The 15,897-nt window shown below is 33.4% G+C and overlaps 1 protein-coding gene across 1 annotated transcript in view; it reads left to right on the top strand.

The window, feature by feature from the left end:
- The window catches only part of LOC137626845 (uncharacterized), an 88,037-nt gene extending 74,784 nt beyond the window's left edge, over nucleotides 1-13,253 (top strand). Inside the window, exons 2-10 of the mRNA XM_068357831.1 lie at nucleotides 1,669-4,131; nucleotides 4,912-5,054; nucleotides 6,083-6,242; nucleotides 6,757-6,966; nucleotides 8,966-8,999; nucleotides 10,570-10,585; nucleotides 10,729-10,926; nucleotides 12,355-12,416; nucleotides 13,146-13,253. Of these exons, the coding sequence (XP_068213932.1) occupies nucleotides 1,670-4,131; nucleotides 4,912-5,054; nucleotides 6,083-6,242; nucleotides 6,757-6,966; nucleotides 8,966-8,999; nucleotides 10,570-10,585; nucleotides 10,729-10,926; nucleotides 12,355-12,416; nucleotides 13,146-13,253 (3,393 nt within the window). The 5' untranslated portion in view covers nucleotide 1,669. The remainder of the gene's footprint in view (nucleotides 1-1,668; nucleotides 4,132-4,911; nucleotides 5,055-6,082; nucleotides 6,243-6,756; nucleotides 6,967-8,965; nucleotides 9,000-10,569; nucleotides 10,586-10,728; nucleotides 10,927-12,354; nucleotides 12,417-13,145) is intronic.
- The last annotated feature ends 2,644 nt before the right edge of the window (nucleotides 13,254-15,897 follow it).

The following is a 15,897-nucleotide window of genomic DNA, read 5'->3' as shown; positions in this document are numbered from 1 at the left end:
ATTTATACAGAACCAATTTATTTTTATAAAGATTGTATTATTACTTTCACCATTGTTTGTAATTGTATTCCTCACATCCAATTATGAACTGAAGTTAGACCTATCTGAATATTCATAATAATAATTACCAAATTTTCTTTTAAGTGTACTTAAGAAATCTTTGGATATTCAGAGATTTATATATTGCTTCCTGGGAATTATTTAACTATTTCGGAGGTTATGTAATCATATTTTATAATGTAACAGTTTTAATGTAAATGCAAACAAGTGAGTTTCGAATTCGAGAGGTTGATCAACTGGTCAGTCGTGATATATAGAACATTATATATTTGGTTCCCAGTCACTACCCATAGTATAACATATATTTTGGTTCCCAGACCAGGGAGCCATAATCATACAATCTATTTTTGGTGCCCAGACCTAGGAGCCGTTACCGTATAATATATATATATATATATATATATATATATATATATATATATATATATATATATATATATATATATATATATATGTTATCATTATTATTGTTATTATTACTTGCTAAGCTACAACCCTAGTTGGAAAAGCAGGTGTTATAAGCCCAGGGGCTCCAACAGGGGAAATAGCTCAGTGAAGAAAGAAAAATTTTTTTTTAAGAAGAGCAACAAGACTAAAATAAATATCTCCTATATAAACTATAAAATACTTAAACAAACCAAGAGGAAAAGAAATAACATAGAATAGTGTGCCCAAGTGTACCATCAAGCAAGAGAACTCTAACCAAAAAGACAGTGGAATACCATGGTACAGAGTCTATGGCACTACCCATGATTAGAAAGCAATGGTATGATATTGGAGTGGTCTTGTCCTAGAGGAGATTCTTACCATAGCAAAAGATTCTCTTCTAACCTTAAAAAGAGAAAAGTTTCCACTGAACTATTACAGTGAAGTAAGAAGAATTGTTTGGTAATCTAAGTGTTCTCCGGTGTATGAAAACAGAGGAAAATGTTTAAAGAATAGGCCAAACTACTGAGTGTGCGTGTGTGTAGGCAAACGGAAAATGAACCGTAACCAGAGATAAGGATCCAATGTAGTACTGTCTGGCCAATCAAAAAACCCCATAACTTTCTAGTGGTAGTATCTCAACTGGTGGCTAGTGCCCTGTTCAACCTAAAAAATTATAATTAATGATAATCTAAATAGAATAGTGTGCCCGAGTGTACCCTCAAGCAAGAGAACTGTAACCCTAAAGGGAGGTTGAAGTGCACTGTTTTTTTGTTTTGCTCGATTTCTTTTGATATATATATACTGTATATATGAATACGTATATATATGATATATATATATATATATATATATATATATATATATATATATATATATATATATATATATATATATATACATATATATATATATATATATATATATATATATATATATATATATATATATATATATATATGTGTGTGTGTGTGTGTGTGTGTGTGTGTGTGTGTTCGTGTGTGTGTGTGTATTCATGTTTTTGTAACCTTTGATATTTTATAAGAGGAAAAAAAATTTGAAGAAGAAATTTAGCTTTTTCAAAAAGCAGGGAAAATTAATTGAAATTCTATTCACATTTTTAATTACAATTTATTACATACCTAATCATTCTATTTTTTTTTTTTTTTTACTTCATTACAGGATGACTCCTGTATTCAATGAATTTGACCGGTATAAGATCAGACTATGGAAGATCTCCGATGAGGTTATAAGTCCCTTGTTGAGGCTGTTTCTCATCTGGGGAACAGATTGGGAACAGAAAATAAAATTCTTAACTTGCCCAGAGAACAGAAATGTAGAGATAAATAAACTAAAGAGGAAGCTCTATCCAGATCAGCTTAAGACGTTGCAAAAGTATCCTACAGATGTTGCTAAGTGGGATATAACCCTTATTTGTCTCCTTTTGAAACATTGTAAAGGAGTCTTTGCTGGAAAAGATGACACTGCTTGGTCATCAGCAAACGGTAAAGAGCCAGAATGTCTTATCACATGTTTAAAAGACATAAGAAACTCTATAGCTCATGAAGACCTCAATCTAAATCAAAAAGATTTCTTTGACAAAATTGAAGAAATCCGTACACTAATGGAGAGAGCACTTTGCAGTGTTGGCAAAATATGTTCACATGTCAGCCAGACAGAGATTGATGCAAATGTTGCTAATTTCAACAAAAAGCTCAATGAAATAAGAGATGCAGACATTTCGCCAAAGACCCTTGATGAGTACAAGAAGGAATTGTTCTTCTCTGAACAGATAGCATTGATAAGGAATAGAGGTGTTCCATTCTTGAAAGATGTCTTGAATCGAAATACAACCATAAATCCACTGTCCTTAATAGTGAAAGGAGATGGAAGGCAGTTGCCAGTGAATGAAATATTCACAGAAATAGAACTGAATCAGGATGGAAAGAATGAGGAAGTTTTACTGGAGGACATAATAGATGTAGCCTCGGGTTCTGACGCTGGAAGTTTTATTTTGCTCAAAGGACATGCAGGAATGGGCAAGAGCACTCTAGTGAAAAAGATAACATCTGATTGGGCCAACCAAAGACCCTCCATCAAAGGCCTCAGCTCCTTTCATCTGCTCTTTTATGCAGAATTAAGAGATATTGTTAATACATTTGATAGGCTTATTGAATGCTCTTTGGGAGAAGAAGTTCATCACTCATTCAAGGATGGAGACCTTGTTAAAGCTGTCTTAGGACAAAAAACTCTGGTCATCTTGGATGGCTACGATGAGGTCAATAAGAGTTCATCTGGCCTTTTCAACCATATTCTTTCTTTAAACAAACTCTACAGCCAATTAACTGTTATTGTTACGACCAGACCTGAAGCTGAAGAGAAACTGAATGCTCATCTCCAGTCCAGAGCTTTGAATGCTGTTCATCTTCGGCTTATAGGAATTAAAGCCAACAAAAGAGAAGAGTTTGTAACCAAATACTTCTTGAGTCTACCCAAAGATTCCCCAGTTTTACAAGAGCTAGATAAACTATTAGAATTCCTTAGGAGAACTGAACACAAAATGAGCATAGTGTGGGAAGTTGCCTATAATCTCTGTCTCCTGACAATTCTTTGGATGTTCAAACCAGATGATGTAAACAGAATCACAACTGAGGCTGAGCTCTACTGGCAGATTTTCCTTCTAATCATCTCCAAATTAGAGGAGCGTTTGCAGAGGAACCCATCTACGTGTGACTTAGAATTAAGTGTCTTGCGACACAAAATAGCTATATTTCTGGAGGAACTCTCTTTGGAATCTCTCAAAGGATTGAAAGATGATTTTATAAATCTTCCCGATTCGGTCTATCAAAGATTGACTGATCTATGTCTCCGTTTGGGATTACCAATAGAAGAGCTGGCTGGAGCCTTCCTAAAGAAAGTCACCTCCTTCAACAACTCCTATTACACTTTCCCTCATAAGGGTTTCATGGAGTTCCTGGGAGGTTACAACATCTATAAACAAATGACCAACCCAGATGTGGATCCATTGGCAATACAGAAGTGGAGTGATGAATTATCTCAAACCAGCATCCCATTACAAATCCAATTAAAAACGCTTGCTCTTCTTAAGTCAACGAAAACTACATCAGTGACAGACTTTGTGAAAGAGCTGCACGGGGGCTCTCTCCCTGACTCTCTGGAGAAGTATCAAAACCTACTTATCCAGACACTAAGCATTTTCCACGTGGGGGGAGTGGAGGTGCCACTGGCAACCAAGATTGAGACCCTGGAACTCCTGGAGAAGTCAGGATTGAAGGACAAAGACTCCTTCCTGAAAGTCATGCACAACATAAAGTGCAATGACGAACTCTCACGCTGGATAGCGCAGAGGTTTCGCTTGATTGATAACAACACTAGAATCACTGACTCATCATTCGAGTCTTACATCGCCCTCCTTGCAGCCACTGATCCTCCTCTCCAAAACAGAGAAGAAATTAGAATTTCTATAAACCTCGAAGAAAGTATCTCCGGCTTCGAGGTACTAACCAAACATCTCTTGCGACACCAGGTTTACCCAAGAGGAATATGGCTTCATCGCAGCTTTAGAGAATTTACGTCTATTAACGCAGAGGAAACAGAGTCAATCAAAAGTCTGCTCAGCGAAGAGTAAGTCTTGCCTTTTCCTTTGCTTTTCTGACAGTTATTCTGAATATCAGCCTACTTCTTAACTAATATCATCAAATATTTTTATGAAAAAGATAGTGATACATAAAAACACAAACACACACACACACACACACACACACACATATATATATATATATATATATATATATATATATATATATATATATATATATATATATATATATATATATATATATATATACACACACACACACACATATATATATATATATATATATATATATATATATATATATATATATATATATATATATATATATATATATATATGTGTGTGTGTGTGTGTGTGTGTGTGTGTGTGTATGTATGTTAAGCGTAGTTTTAAAGAGAAATGAAGACAGGCATGAATAATTAAGCTACAGACTTTGCCACAATCCTCAACTTGAGTCTCATAGTCTCATAGTCTCTATGTCCTTTATGTTACTAGTATCATCATCATCATCATCATCATCTTCATCATCATCATCATCTTCATCATCACGATCATCATTAGATTTATTATAATTAAGTAAAATACAAAAGTCACAAATTTACTCTCCTTCTCATTTTTAGATGATATAAATTTCAATATTCCACCAAATTATTCCTTTTTACTTTTCATTCTTATCATCATCATCATCATCATCATTATCATCGTCATCGTCTCCTTAATCATCTTAATCATCATCATCATTCCACTTAATAAAATTCCCGATCGAATCTAATAATTATTTCTTTCTTTTCTTCTCTTTGGAACAGTTGTGAGATTTACAAAGGCATCTGGAACCCAACGTTTCAAATCCCTCCAAATGTGAAGGAACTGAGAGTTGGGATTCCGGACCAAGTCAGCCTCGACGCCTTCTGTCGATCTTTGCAAGAAACAAAAGAGATTAAATTTTTAGGTGAGTTATAAATAAAGGATGACAGATTTTCTGTCTTCCTTTCCTCTGAGGGACTTTATAATACCTCGCCTTCTTCCCCTTATCCTATTCTTGTCATTCGTTCAGTTAATATTGTTATAATCATTTATTTCTATTATTGTAACTATCATTATTATTATCATCATTACTGTATAAATTTAGAACATTATATTCGAGGCTCAATGAATTTTTATTTTTATTAAATAGGACAATATTGTTTTCATCTGATCTGAAGTAATTTAAAAGTTTTCGATGCTAAGTTTTCTTTTATTTTTCTTAAATTTAAAGGAAATGATTCAGTTTAAAGGTGACATTACTACATCACTATAGTCACTATTGATTTCACAAATAATGATATTAATGATGGTGACAGTAATGAATAGTAATGATCACGACGGTAATGAAGAAGACACTAGAATCGGGAACAGTGATAGTCACTCAAGGCTACTCCTGACTCCGCCTCCTTTCTGCGCTGATTGGTTCTCTACAAAAATGTGGGCGGAGTTATCTGATCTCAAGAACCAATCACCGAAAGGGACGTGAAAAGTATTATCTCGACCAATAATATTGTGATAGTCCAATGAAGCTGAGTTGTTATTGGCTGAGTTTCTTTATACAGTGCTCAATGCGAGAATTTCATGAAGAGACTGATGTTATCCTCTTAAGCCAATAGAAGCTACAATGCTCGCGTGCACACACATTGACTCACACACACATTAACTAACGCACACAAGGATATTGACTCACGCACGCACACACACATTGACTCACGCACGCACACAGATTAACTCACACACACATCAACGCAAACCCATAGCTTCTAACTTTAGTAATTTCGTCTCTAAATTCGTTGTTTCAGTTATCATTATTCCCATTTGGTCTTTTCCATTAAAATCTTACGAAAGAAACAGATAGAAAATGTTTGGTTGTGATTTTAATTTTCCTCAATGTTGTTGTTGTTGTTTTTTTTTTTTCTTCTTCTTCTTCTTTTAAACCTTCTCCTTTTTCAGGGATTCACTTTAGTGTCAAGGATGTCAGCAGCGTCAGTCACCCAATTTCTTTCTTGATGAGGGATCCAAATATCGATGTCTTGGTCAGCGATGTCCAGGAAGAAGACATCGAGAAGGTTGGGGACATCCTTCGGGCATTGCAACCACAGGATGCAATGAGGTGCGGAGACATCATTCCATAAGAGAGAGAGAGAGAGAGAGAGAGAGAGAGAGAGAGAGAGAGAGAGAGAGAGAGAGAGAGAGAGAGAGATATAATTATTATATTAATTTTTTGAACAGAAAAATTTATTTGAAATAAGACTTTAAATCGACATCAGAGAAAGAAAAATCTCATAGGCCTATTAATAGAAATATTCAATTATTAACTATTATAGAAATAGAAATAAGTTTATCAATTTGTACACTTTTCAAAAGTTACTTAAAAGTTTATTTTAATTTTCAATTCATATCCTATTTGGGATCATTGAAAATTAATTGCAATACTGTGTACGTGAAGGTGCGTGTGTGTGTGTGTGTGTGTGTGTGTGTCTGAAGGCTCGTGTTCATCTTAACAAAACAAGATGTCAATAAAACAATAATTAAAAATATGGTTGACATCATTTCCTTTCTTCTCCTTTTCCTTTCCTTTCATTTCATCCGATTTTTCTTCTTTTCCTTCTTTTTCTTCCCAACAGATCCTTCTCTTCAATATACTTTCCTCGGTGTTCCAAGAAGAGGAGGAGTCCTCGGGATTTCCTCCTCCCAATGGTGAACTCCTTGAAGGGAGTCAGGGTGGAAGACTTCATCTATTTCACAGAAGATGAACGACCAGGTAACCAAGTCTTACGTAGAGAGATGGATCTTAAGGCAAAGAAATTCACCGGATGTAGATTGGGTGTTAGATGGTGAGTTTGCTTCTTCTTTTTCTTCTCCTTCTTCATCTGTATTGTACGATTTTTATCTCTCCCCCCCCCCATCTCTCTCTCTCTCTCTCTCTCTCTCTCTCTCTCTCTCTCTCTGTTAACATTTGCCTTAAGCCTTTCAGCAGACCATAGGCCTAAAAAGTAATATATATATATAATAAGGTCTGGTAAATTTCTATACCTTAAGTCTTTTTTTTCATGGTCTTCACTGTATATAGGCAGCATCTCTCTCTCTCTCTCTCTCTCTCTCTCTCTCTCTCTCTCTCTCTCTCTCTCTCTTTAAGCAGACCACGAGCCTAAAAAACTGATTTATTCTATAAAATCGGGTAATTCTTTATATCAAAAATCTAATTGTTAATGATCATCACGCTATTTAGCCATTCTCTCTCTCTCTCTCTCTCTCTCTCTCTCTCTCTCTCTCTCTCTCTCTCTCTCTCTCTCTCTCTCTCTCTACGTTCTAAACCTTTCAGCAGGTGATAACTAATCTATATTCATTGTAAGCCAAGTTTCAAAACTATTTTTCTTTCGGCTTTGGACTATGATCGTTTCTTAATAGATTTTTTTCTTTTCCTCATTCGATCACTTGATATTCCTTTGTATCTTCATTAATCGAATCAGAGACATTTCCAGAGAATGTCGTTGTGTGGATGATAGAGAGGTGTTGATGTGTAGAGAAATTTCCACCTCATTATTTTCTTTACTTTTTCTTATTATTCTGCTCATTATCATTCATTAGAATATCTGATTATGTTTGTTTGAATATCAGTATTTATGGTTCCCTCCAATTCTTTTCTCACTTCCTTCAATTCTCGTCATATTCATCTTCCTCCTTTCTTTCACTATCATTATTATTTATTTCTCTTTAGAATAAAGATTTTCTTATCATCTCCTATGCTATTTTTCGTTAGCTTTTTTGCTGAGTCATTGCACAAAACCAAAGTCTATTTCCTAATAGTGTTTTCTTCTTCGCTCGGTAGGAGGACTGATGCACAGATGTTCCTTAGTTACCTCTAATAGAGAGAAAATGATGACGATCCCTGAGGCGACAACTAAACAGAAGAAGAAGTTCAATATCATCTGATCCTTTAATTGTGAAACAAATGTCTCAAAATGTTAATCACCGAATTCTAATTCATAATCTGTCAATAAGTGATTCAGGTTTAACTAACTTTTTATAATGATTCCATTATAAAAATCACTTTCAGATCATAAAGGTCATTTTTTTATAGTAATATATATATATATATATATATATATATATATATATATATATACTGTATATATATATATATATATATATATATATATATATATATATATATATATATATATATATATATATATATATATATATATATATATATATATATATATATATATATACTGTATATATATATATATATATATATATATATATATATATATATATATATATATATATACATATATATATATATATATACATATATATATATATATATATATATATATATATATATATATATATATATATATATATATATATATATTCAATTGTCAGGGAACAATCAATATCTTTTCACAAATATCTATTGTTTCTGGAAACTTTTATTATGCTCATTCCACTGTTTGTTCTCTTTTCTTATATATATTTTCAGAACTTTTCATTTGTTTAATCACTTCAATATGATGAATATTTTTAATTAACAAAGTAGTGTATGACTTATATAATGACATATTCTTATCAAAATATTGCAAGTCTTGAATGTGCTAAGATTCACTCTAAACATTGTCTATTATCTATTCATGTAAACAAAATCTATTTAAGTGATCTTGACGGAGATGGTTGAGGTGATGGTAGGTAATATGTAATAGTGGAGATCATCATAAATAAATCTGTGAATGACAAAAGTTGTGTTTTCATCACCTCTCAATTTTTATTCATTTTATACTAATCTACATTGATAATGTCATATGATATTTCCCTAATATTTTCTCAAAGTTCTGGACGGAATCTGTTCCAAGAAAATGTTCAAGTACGTAGAACAAAAGCTCTTAAGGAAAAAGTCTCTCTCTCTCTCTCTCTCTCTCTCTCTCTCTCTCTCTCTCTCTCTCTCTCTCTCTCCTGGGAGGAGAGCAAAGATAATATCCTTACAAAGTCCTTCAAAGCGACAACACCAGGCAATAAAAAAAAGTTTTGGACCGAAACTGTTCCAAGAAACTTGAGAGAGTTCAAGTCTGTAGAACAAAAGTTCTTCAGGAAAAAGTCTCTCTCTCTCTCTCTCTCTCTCTCTCTCTCTCTCTCTCTCTCTCTCTCTCTCTCTGGGAGGTGAACAAAGATATCCTTACAAAGTCCTTCAAAGCGCCAACACCAGGCAATAAAAAAAAGTTCTGGACCGAAACTGTTCCAAGAAATTTGAGAGAGTTCAAGTCTGTAGAACAAAAGTTCTTCAGGAAAAAGTCTCTCTCTCTCTCTCTCTCTCTCTCTCTCTCTCTCTCCTCTCTCTCTCTCTCTCTCTCTCTCTCTCTCTCTCTCCTGGGAGGTGAACAAAGATAATATCCTTACAAAGTCCTTCAAAGCGACAACACCAGGTAATAAAAAAAAAAAAATATCTCATTACCAGTCCGACAGGTGAGTTCTTTGTGGAATGTCTGTATATGATTATATGTAACATTGAAGTGAACATATCAGAAGTAAATCTATTTTTATGAACTTATATATCAAAATGGATAAGTTTTGCTGCTCAATAATAATATCATTATTGTTAATCAATTTATTTCTCCATTCCATGATCAAAGTAAAGGAACTTCACACAGAGCTGTTTATTGCAGAGATTCCGTCTTTAGTAAAACACTTGATCTTTGTAATGCCCTCATATACTGATGCTATTTTCAATTGCAGATCAGATGAACTGGTAGAGCAAAAGACTAACTGACTGACTGACTGACTGACTGACTGACTGACTGGTGCACAGTGAGATGGTTAATCGTCATCTGCTGAACCTAAGAAAAGCTGATATGTTAGACCAGCGTCTGTCAGACCCATTGAGTCAACATCTGATTAGAAGAGAAGGAACACAGAGCTGAAGGACATTAGAAAAGAGAAACATAAGATGACGTAGGATTTTTAGGTTAAGATTTTTGAGTTATTTTTTCTTTACTACTCCTAATGAAATGAACAGAAAGAGTAATATTTCGAGTTAATATTTCAAATACATTTATTGAGAAGAGTAACGTTAACATTCATTACCTATATTCTTATTGAATAGAAATCTAAAAAAAAATTATAAAATCAGATTTTTAAATCTGCACATTCTGGTACTTTTTTTCACATTAAGCAATATCAAATTTGATTCTGTTCAAAGTATTTTATTTTCTATATCTGCATGAAATGGACAAAGGTAGAATACACTGGGTGATTCTCTCTTCTTCTCATACAGACAGACAGGAAGAATGGTAGGGAGGAACACAGGAGTAATTATGACCAAATATCTACAAAAATTGCAGTTTGTGGTTCTTTTTCGGTTATGTCTTTAATTAGTTACTTTTCACAAGGACAAGTAAACATTGTTTCTTGGTTTTCAGACAATTCATTATCATTTTTAGGTAACGATAGCTGAAGGTAACTATATATAATAATATAAAGGTATTGTATTTATTTAATCAATTTAGCATTGATCCTTAAGCAAGAGGTTGTTAATAGTTTTGTTTTCCGAAGTATATTTTTTGTATGTTTTTATATTCTCCTTTTAATGCTTGCATCAGCTAGTCCTTCCTCGCAAAGTCCTGAGCTACACCTTACCCAGGGCTTCAGAGGACAGGACCGACAAGGGAAGCTCCAAACAAGGCCTCACGGAACTGTGTTAATGATTTACTCACTCTCACTATGGCGGCTCTCCTCATCTAAGGCTTTTACTTTGGAGGATGGGCACTCTGCATCCATCAAGCACATGAGTGGGAGGGGCAAGTTTCTGTTAACGGCTTTGCAGACATTATCTGCATTCTGGAACCAGAATCTGACATCAGGGTGCAGCTCCCAGAAAGGTCTACATTGCTTATCTCGGATTGATGGCGGCAAGTACCAGGAGCAGTCGTTCCTTAACTTTGGTCTTCTTTAGAGTCATCTTCCTCTTTTTTGTATATAGTCTCTTGTCTACAACTCTTTTATCTAACCATTTTTTATATTAAGTAATTGGTCAAGGCAAAATTATATTTATTAAAAGGAAATAAGTTTCGATAATCTTACCTGTTAAGTGTCTTATGTGTAACTTCAATCCTGCATAAAATTATATTTAATATTGAATCTAGTTGATCATTCTTATTTGGCAATTAAGGGTCAGAGTAAACATATATCACAACAAGATTTCTCTTGCAAAGATTTTATCTTTTGCAGTGCGCTTGAACTCTGTATTTGATGCTGTTTCCTTTCACAGATAAGATGTACTGGTAAAAAAGGAGACTGACTGACTGACTGAATAACTGATACACCGGGATATTGTTCATCATCATCTGTTGGACTCAAGAGAAGCTGACATGCTAGACCAACGTCAGCCAAAACCCCTGAGTCACCTTCTGGTCAAAAGAGAATGAACATGTAACTGTGCCGAAGAGAAAAAAAAAGGTAAGGATTTTTAAGGAAAAGACTTTGGAGTTACTACTGCAAATTAATTGGAGGAAACTTATTATATTTATTACTCTTAAAGGGTTAAATGAAAAGAAAAAAATAATTTTCCTTTGGAAGTTTTCTATATTGTCATTATTATTATTACCATTATTGTTATCATTACTATTATTCATGATGAATAATGTTTTTTTTTTTTTCGAGAATCTACTACATTAGAACAATTTTGAAAACTTTTTATATTCCAGTACTTTCTTGTACTTAATTTGATATTAATTTTTCCTCTGTTTCTTTTAGTAGGAAGTAAGAGTTAATGTCTTCCTTCAATCAGCAGTAAAAAGGGAAAGAGGTTGGATGTCTCACTCCTGCACTACAGACAGACAGACAGACAGATATGCAGAGAGGAAAACACAAGTAATTATTAACAATAATTCCATTCCTCTCTTTCTCTAAATGTCTACAAATGATTGCAACTTGAAGTGTTTTATCTGTTTTGTCCTAAATTATTCTGTTGTCTCTGATTCAGAGAAATAAGTAGATATTAATTAAGGGTTTCAAACAGTCAACTTATGTCTTTAGAAAATCCTAAAAAATTGCCTAGTTCAGCATATGGATTTTACTAAATTTGTTTGTCTTCAGTCATTAGGCAAGATGCATTTAACATATATTTAAAAAGAAAAATATTAGTTTTATTTCTCTCCTTGAGAAAAGAGACGAGGAAATCTTCATCTCAACAAATCATCCTGAATCCGCTTGAGTGATCATTGCAGCCTCTTGGTTGATCGGAACTCGAAAGAACTCAACTGATCAGCAGTTTGGTCACCGTCTTAAGGTAAGTGCCATCGGTGCTCAGCCTTTGATCAACAGACAAGTGAGGTGACCCAAGTAATGGATTAATGGTTGAGGTAATAGATTAAAGGGATTATTCAATAAGCAGTACAAAATTCATAGCATTTGAAGGAATTAGTCTATAAAGATAAAAAAAAAAATTGAATGGTGACATCTGAACATATAAACAAATAAAAGTAATAATAATAATAATAATAATAATAATAATAATAATAATAATAATAATAATAATAATAATAATAATAATAATAATAATAATAATAATAATAATAATAATAATAATAAACCCGACAAAAAAGAATGTTTCATGTGAATTATCATGTTGGAGTAAGGCTTTAACTTATTTGGTTTTTCCTCTCATACCTTTTAATCTTTTCAACTAGTTTCGTTCTTTCCTGAATCCTTTATGTAATGTTGGCTCATAAAAGGACAGAATTCTGTATGATAATAAATGTAAAAGAAAAACATCAAAATATAAGAGGATAGATAATTTTATGCCACCTTAAAAAGAGTATTTTTTTCTCTTTTCTTTCCTTCTATCGTAGTTTCTTTCTGAGTAAGCTGTTGGCTTTGATTGAAACATTCTCCCTCTCTCTCTCTCTCTCTCTCTCTCTCTCTCTCTCTCTCTCTCTCTCTCTCTCTCTCTCTCTCTCTCTCTCTCTCTCTTTGTAAGAATTCAGTAAGCAGTAACAGCCTGTATCTCTTCTGACAGTGTGGCACAGCCAAGTCCTCAGCCATCAAATCAGCAAAGCAGCTGAATCACATTAAGAGTAGTAATGTGTCATTTGGAGACACCCTCATTGTTTTAAGTATCACCTGAACTGGAGCCCCAAATCAATTATATGTGTGATGGGTGTGAATGTCATAACCCAATGTGCAGCAGCATTAATACATGTCTCTGTTGCTGCTCACCATTCTGATAAGTAAACCAGTATTCATTTTCCTTGAAAGTAATACCTACTATGTTTATTTCATTCACTGCACATACACTCACTCCAAAATGAAATAATTTACTGTGTAAATATTTAAAGCTGATCTTTCTATCTGCATTTGGTATTCAGTAAGTGTACAGTATTGATTATTTTCAAAACTAACTCGAAACAATATCCTTTGTGAGTAATATATTGATGTGGTTTTAGTTTCCATTCCTAAAGTGGAATATAAAATTAGTGAAGCCTTGTAGCATACCCCTCATGGAGGAGGTGGGCCAAAGTATATAGTGAACGGTGAATTTAATAAATTTACCATTTTCATCATTAATTTAAAATAATAAATTACCGCACTTTGGTACTAAACCATACCATCGGTGTACATTCCCCCCCCCCCCCCTTTTTTTTTTACAGTCTGTTTTTCCCCCTCCACTTTTACAGGCACACTTTCAAACATTCCTAAATTCCATAACCTTTCAATTCCTTCTCAAAAAATCAACCTTCTCATCCTAACATCTGCTTCTTCCCACAAATAATGCTACGCGCTATGGTCATTGTGGGTTCTATCTCACTCCAAAGTATGATTAGCTCCTTCTTTTGCACCAGGTTAAATTTATAACTCTAAAAATCATTATATATTTAAAAAATTATCATATTTCTGCGCTACTACCAGAAAACCAGAACATTTTCCATTACCTTTTCGTGTTTTGTCAGAATTTCTTTCTGTTATATATCTATGGCTTATCAGGAATGATATATTTTTGTGTATATATATATTTTTAATGGCCTCATGAAATGTATTTGTATGTCATATATTATTGTTATGTCCTTCAACACAATAGTATTTTTTTTTTAATATAAATCACTGTCCATATAATGTACTATTTGCTTTATACAATTCTGAATGTCGGTTTACAGCCTACTTAGACTGTACTATTTAGGTATATAGACTATATATTTCGTAACCTTCTTGAATACTTTTGTTAACATATAATCTTATATACTATCTATACCAATATTTGATTTCCGATGGTTACTTAATCCATACAAGTGACCATGATATGCATTGGTTTTAATATATATTCCATGCTATCTGGGAATATTATTTTGTTGAATTATATTCATATAAACAACCTGGATTGTATTTTTCTTTGTATTAATAGAACAATTAATGCTCTGCACCTGATTACGTAGCTCAATATTAATTTTTGCTAGAGATATAGATTTTACTGATAATATACTATTTTTGATACAATAAATCTATCCTTAATAATAACTGAGTTTAATATAGACCTTCTATTATTATCATATGGACATTACTTAAAAGCAGTATATAGGTGGTAAGGGTACTTTGTTGTCTTTGTTATTTCTCTTCAACAGATCTGAGTTGATTTCACAGAGAAATGTAACGTTATTGCAACGGACGATGTCCCAATGTGATGATCACGTGATGTTGACCGTTTAGATGTGTTTGCTGATTGAGAAGTCTCACTTCATTGTTTGTCTCAGTAAAGCAAGGTGCAAATTCTTTCTCTCTCTCTCTCTCTCTCTCTCTCTCTCTCTCTCTCTCTCTCTCTCTCTCTCTCTCTCTCTCTCTCTCTCTCTCAAACTATTTCCAACTGGAGTTGAATAAAATCCTTGGATATTTGAAACACAAAACAACCTAAGTAAGTAGATCAGATTCTCTTCTCTGAGGAATACATTTTTGATCTAAACTAATAAATTTCCAGATTGAATCTCTAAATTTATGATTCGTGTATTTGCTATATCTCTATAATTCGACTTTTAGCCCAGGACCTTAATTTATATATATTTTTTCTTTTTCATTTCTTTTGATAAATCAATACAAATAAAGCACGACAAATTTTTCACAATACAAAACTGCCTCCTTAGTCCCAAACTCGATCCACATGACTCAAGGTCTATCTGAAAGTCAAAAGGATTCTGGCTTCTTGAGAAATTTAGCTCTTTGGTTCATTACGACACCTCACAAAGTGCAAGGCAATATGCAACAACAACAACAACAACAACAGCAACAACAACAAAAGCAATACTGTCTACAGGTTTCAAAGAAGCAAATCCCTGTCCGTATTGCTGAATTACAATTGGTAATAATACAATTGAAAACATTCTAGTAACCTGGAAAGTCTCAGGGTCTGCACAACAACACTTTGGGCTTGTGGGCTGCAGGTGGCCCATGCCTGGATTAGTGGATTCAAAGACCCAAAAATCTTTCACTCCTTATTGTGATATAAATAAATATATTGGTGTATTTTGAAAAACTTAAAGTAATTTTCGTCGATGATTTACTGCATAACTCCAATAGGATGATTAAACGAACTTATAAAATCTTCTTTACTTGGCTGGTTGACAATGAGAGTTTACATTGAGAGTTGTCTCCTGACCACCATTTCTAAAAACATTGAAGGCACTTCTGACATGAAAAGAAGAAGAAAAACTTCAACAACAAAAACAACAACAACAACAACAACAACAACAACAACAAAAACAACATTATATGAACAATTCTGAAAT

Source organism: Palaemon carinicauda, chromosome 34, assembly GCF_036898095.1.
Source record: "Palaemon carinicauda isolate YSFRI2023 chromosome 34, ASM3689809v2, whole genome shotgun sequence".
Classification (NCBI taxonomy): domain Eukaryota; kingdom Metazoa; phylum Arthropoda; class Malacostraca; order Decapoda; family Palaemonidae; genus Palaemon; species Palaemon carinicauda.
Note: the sequence above shows the minus strand (reverse complement) of the source record. Positions and strands in the feature narration are given on the sequence as shown.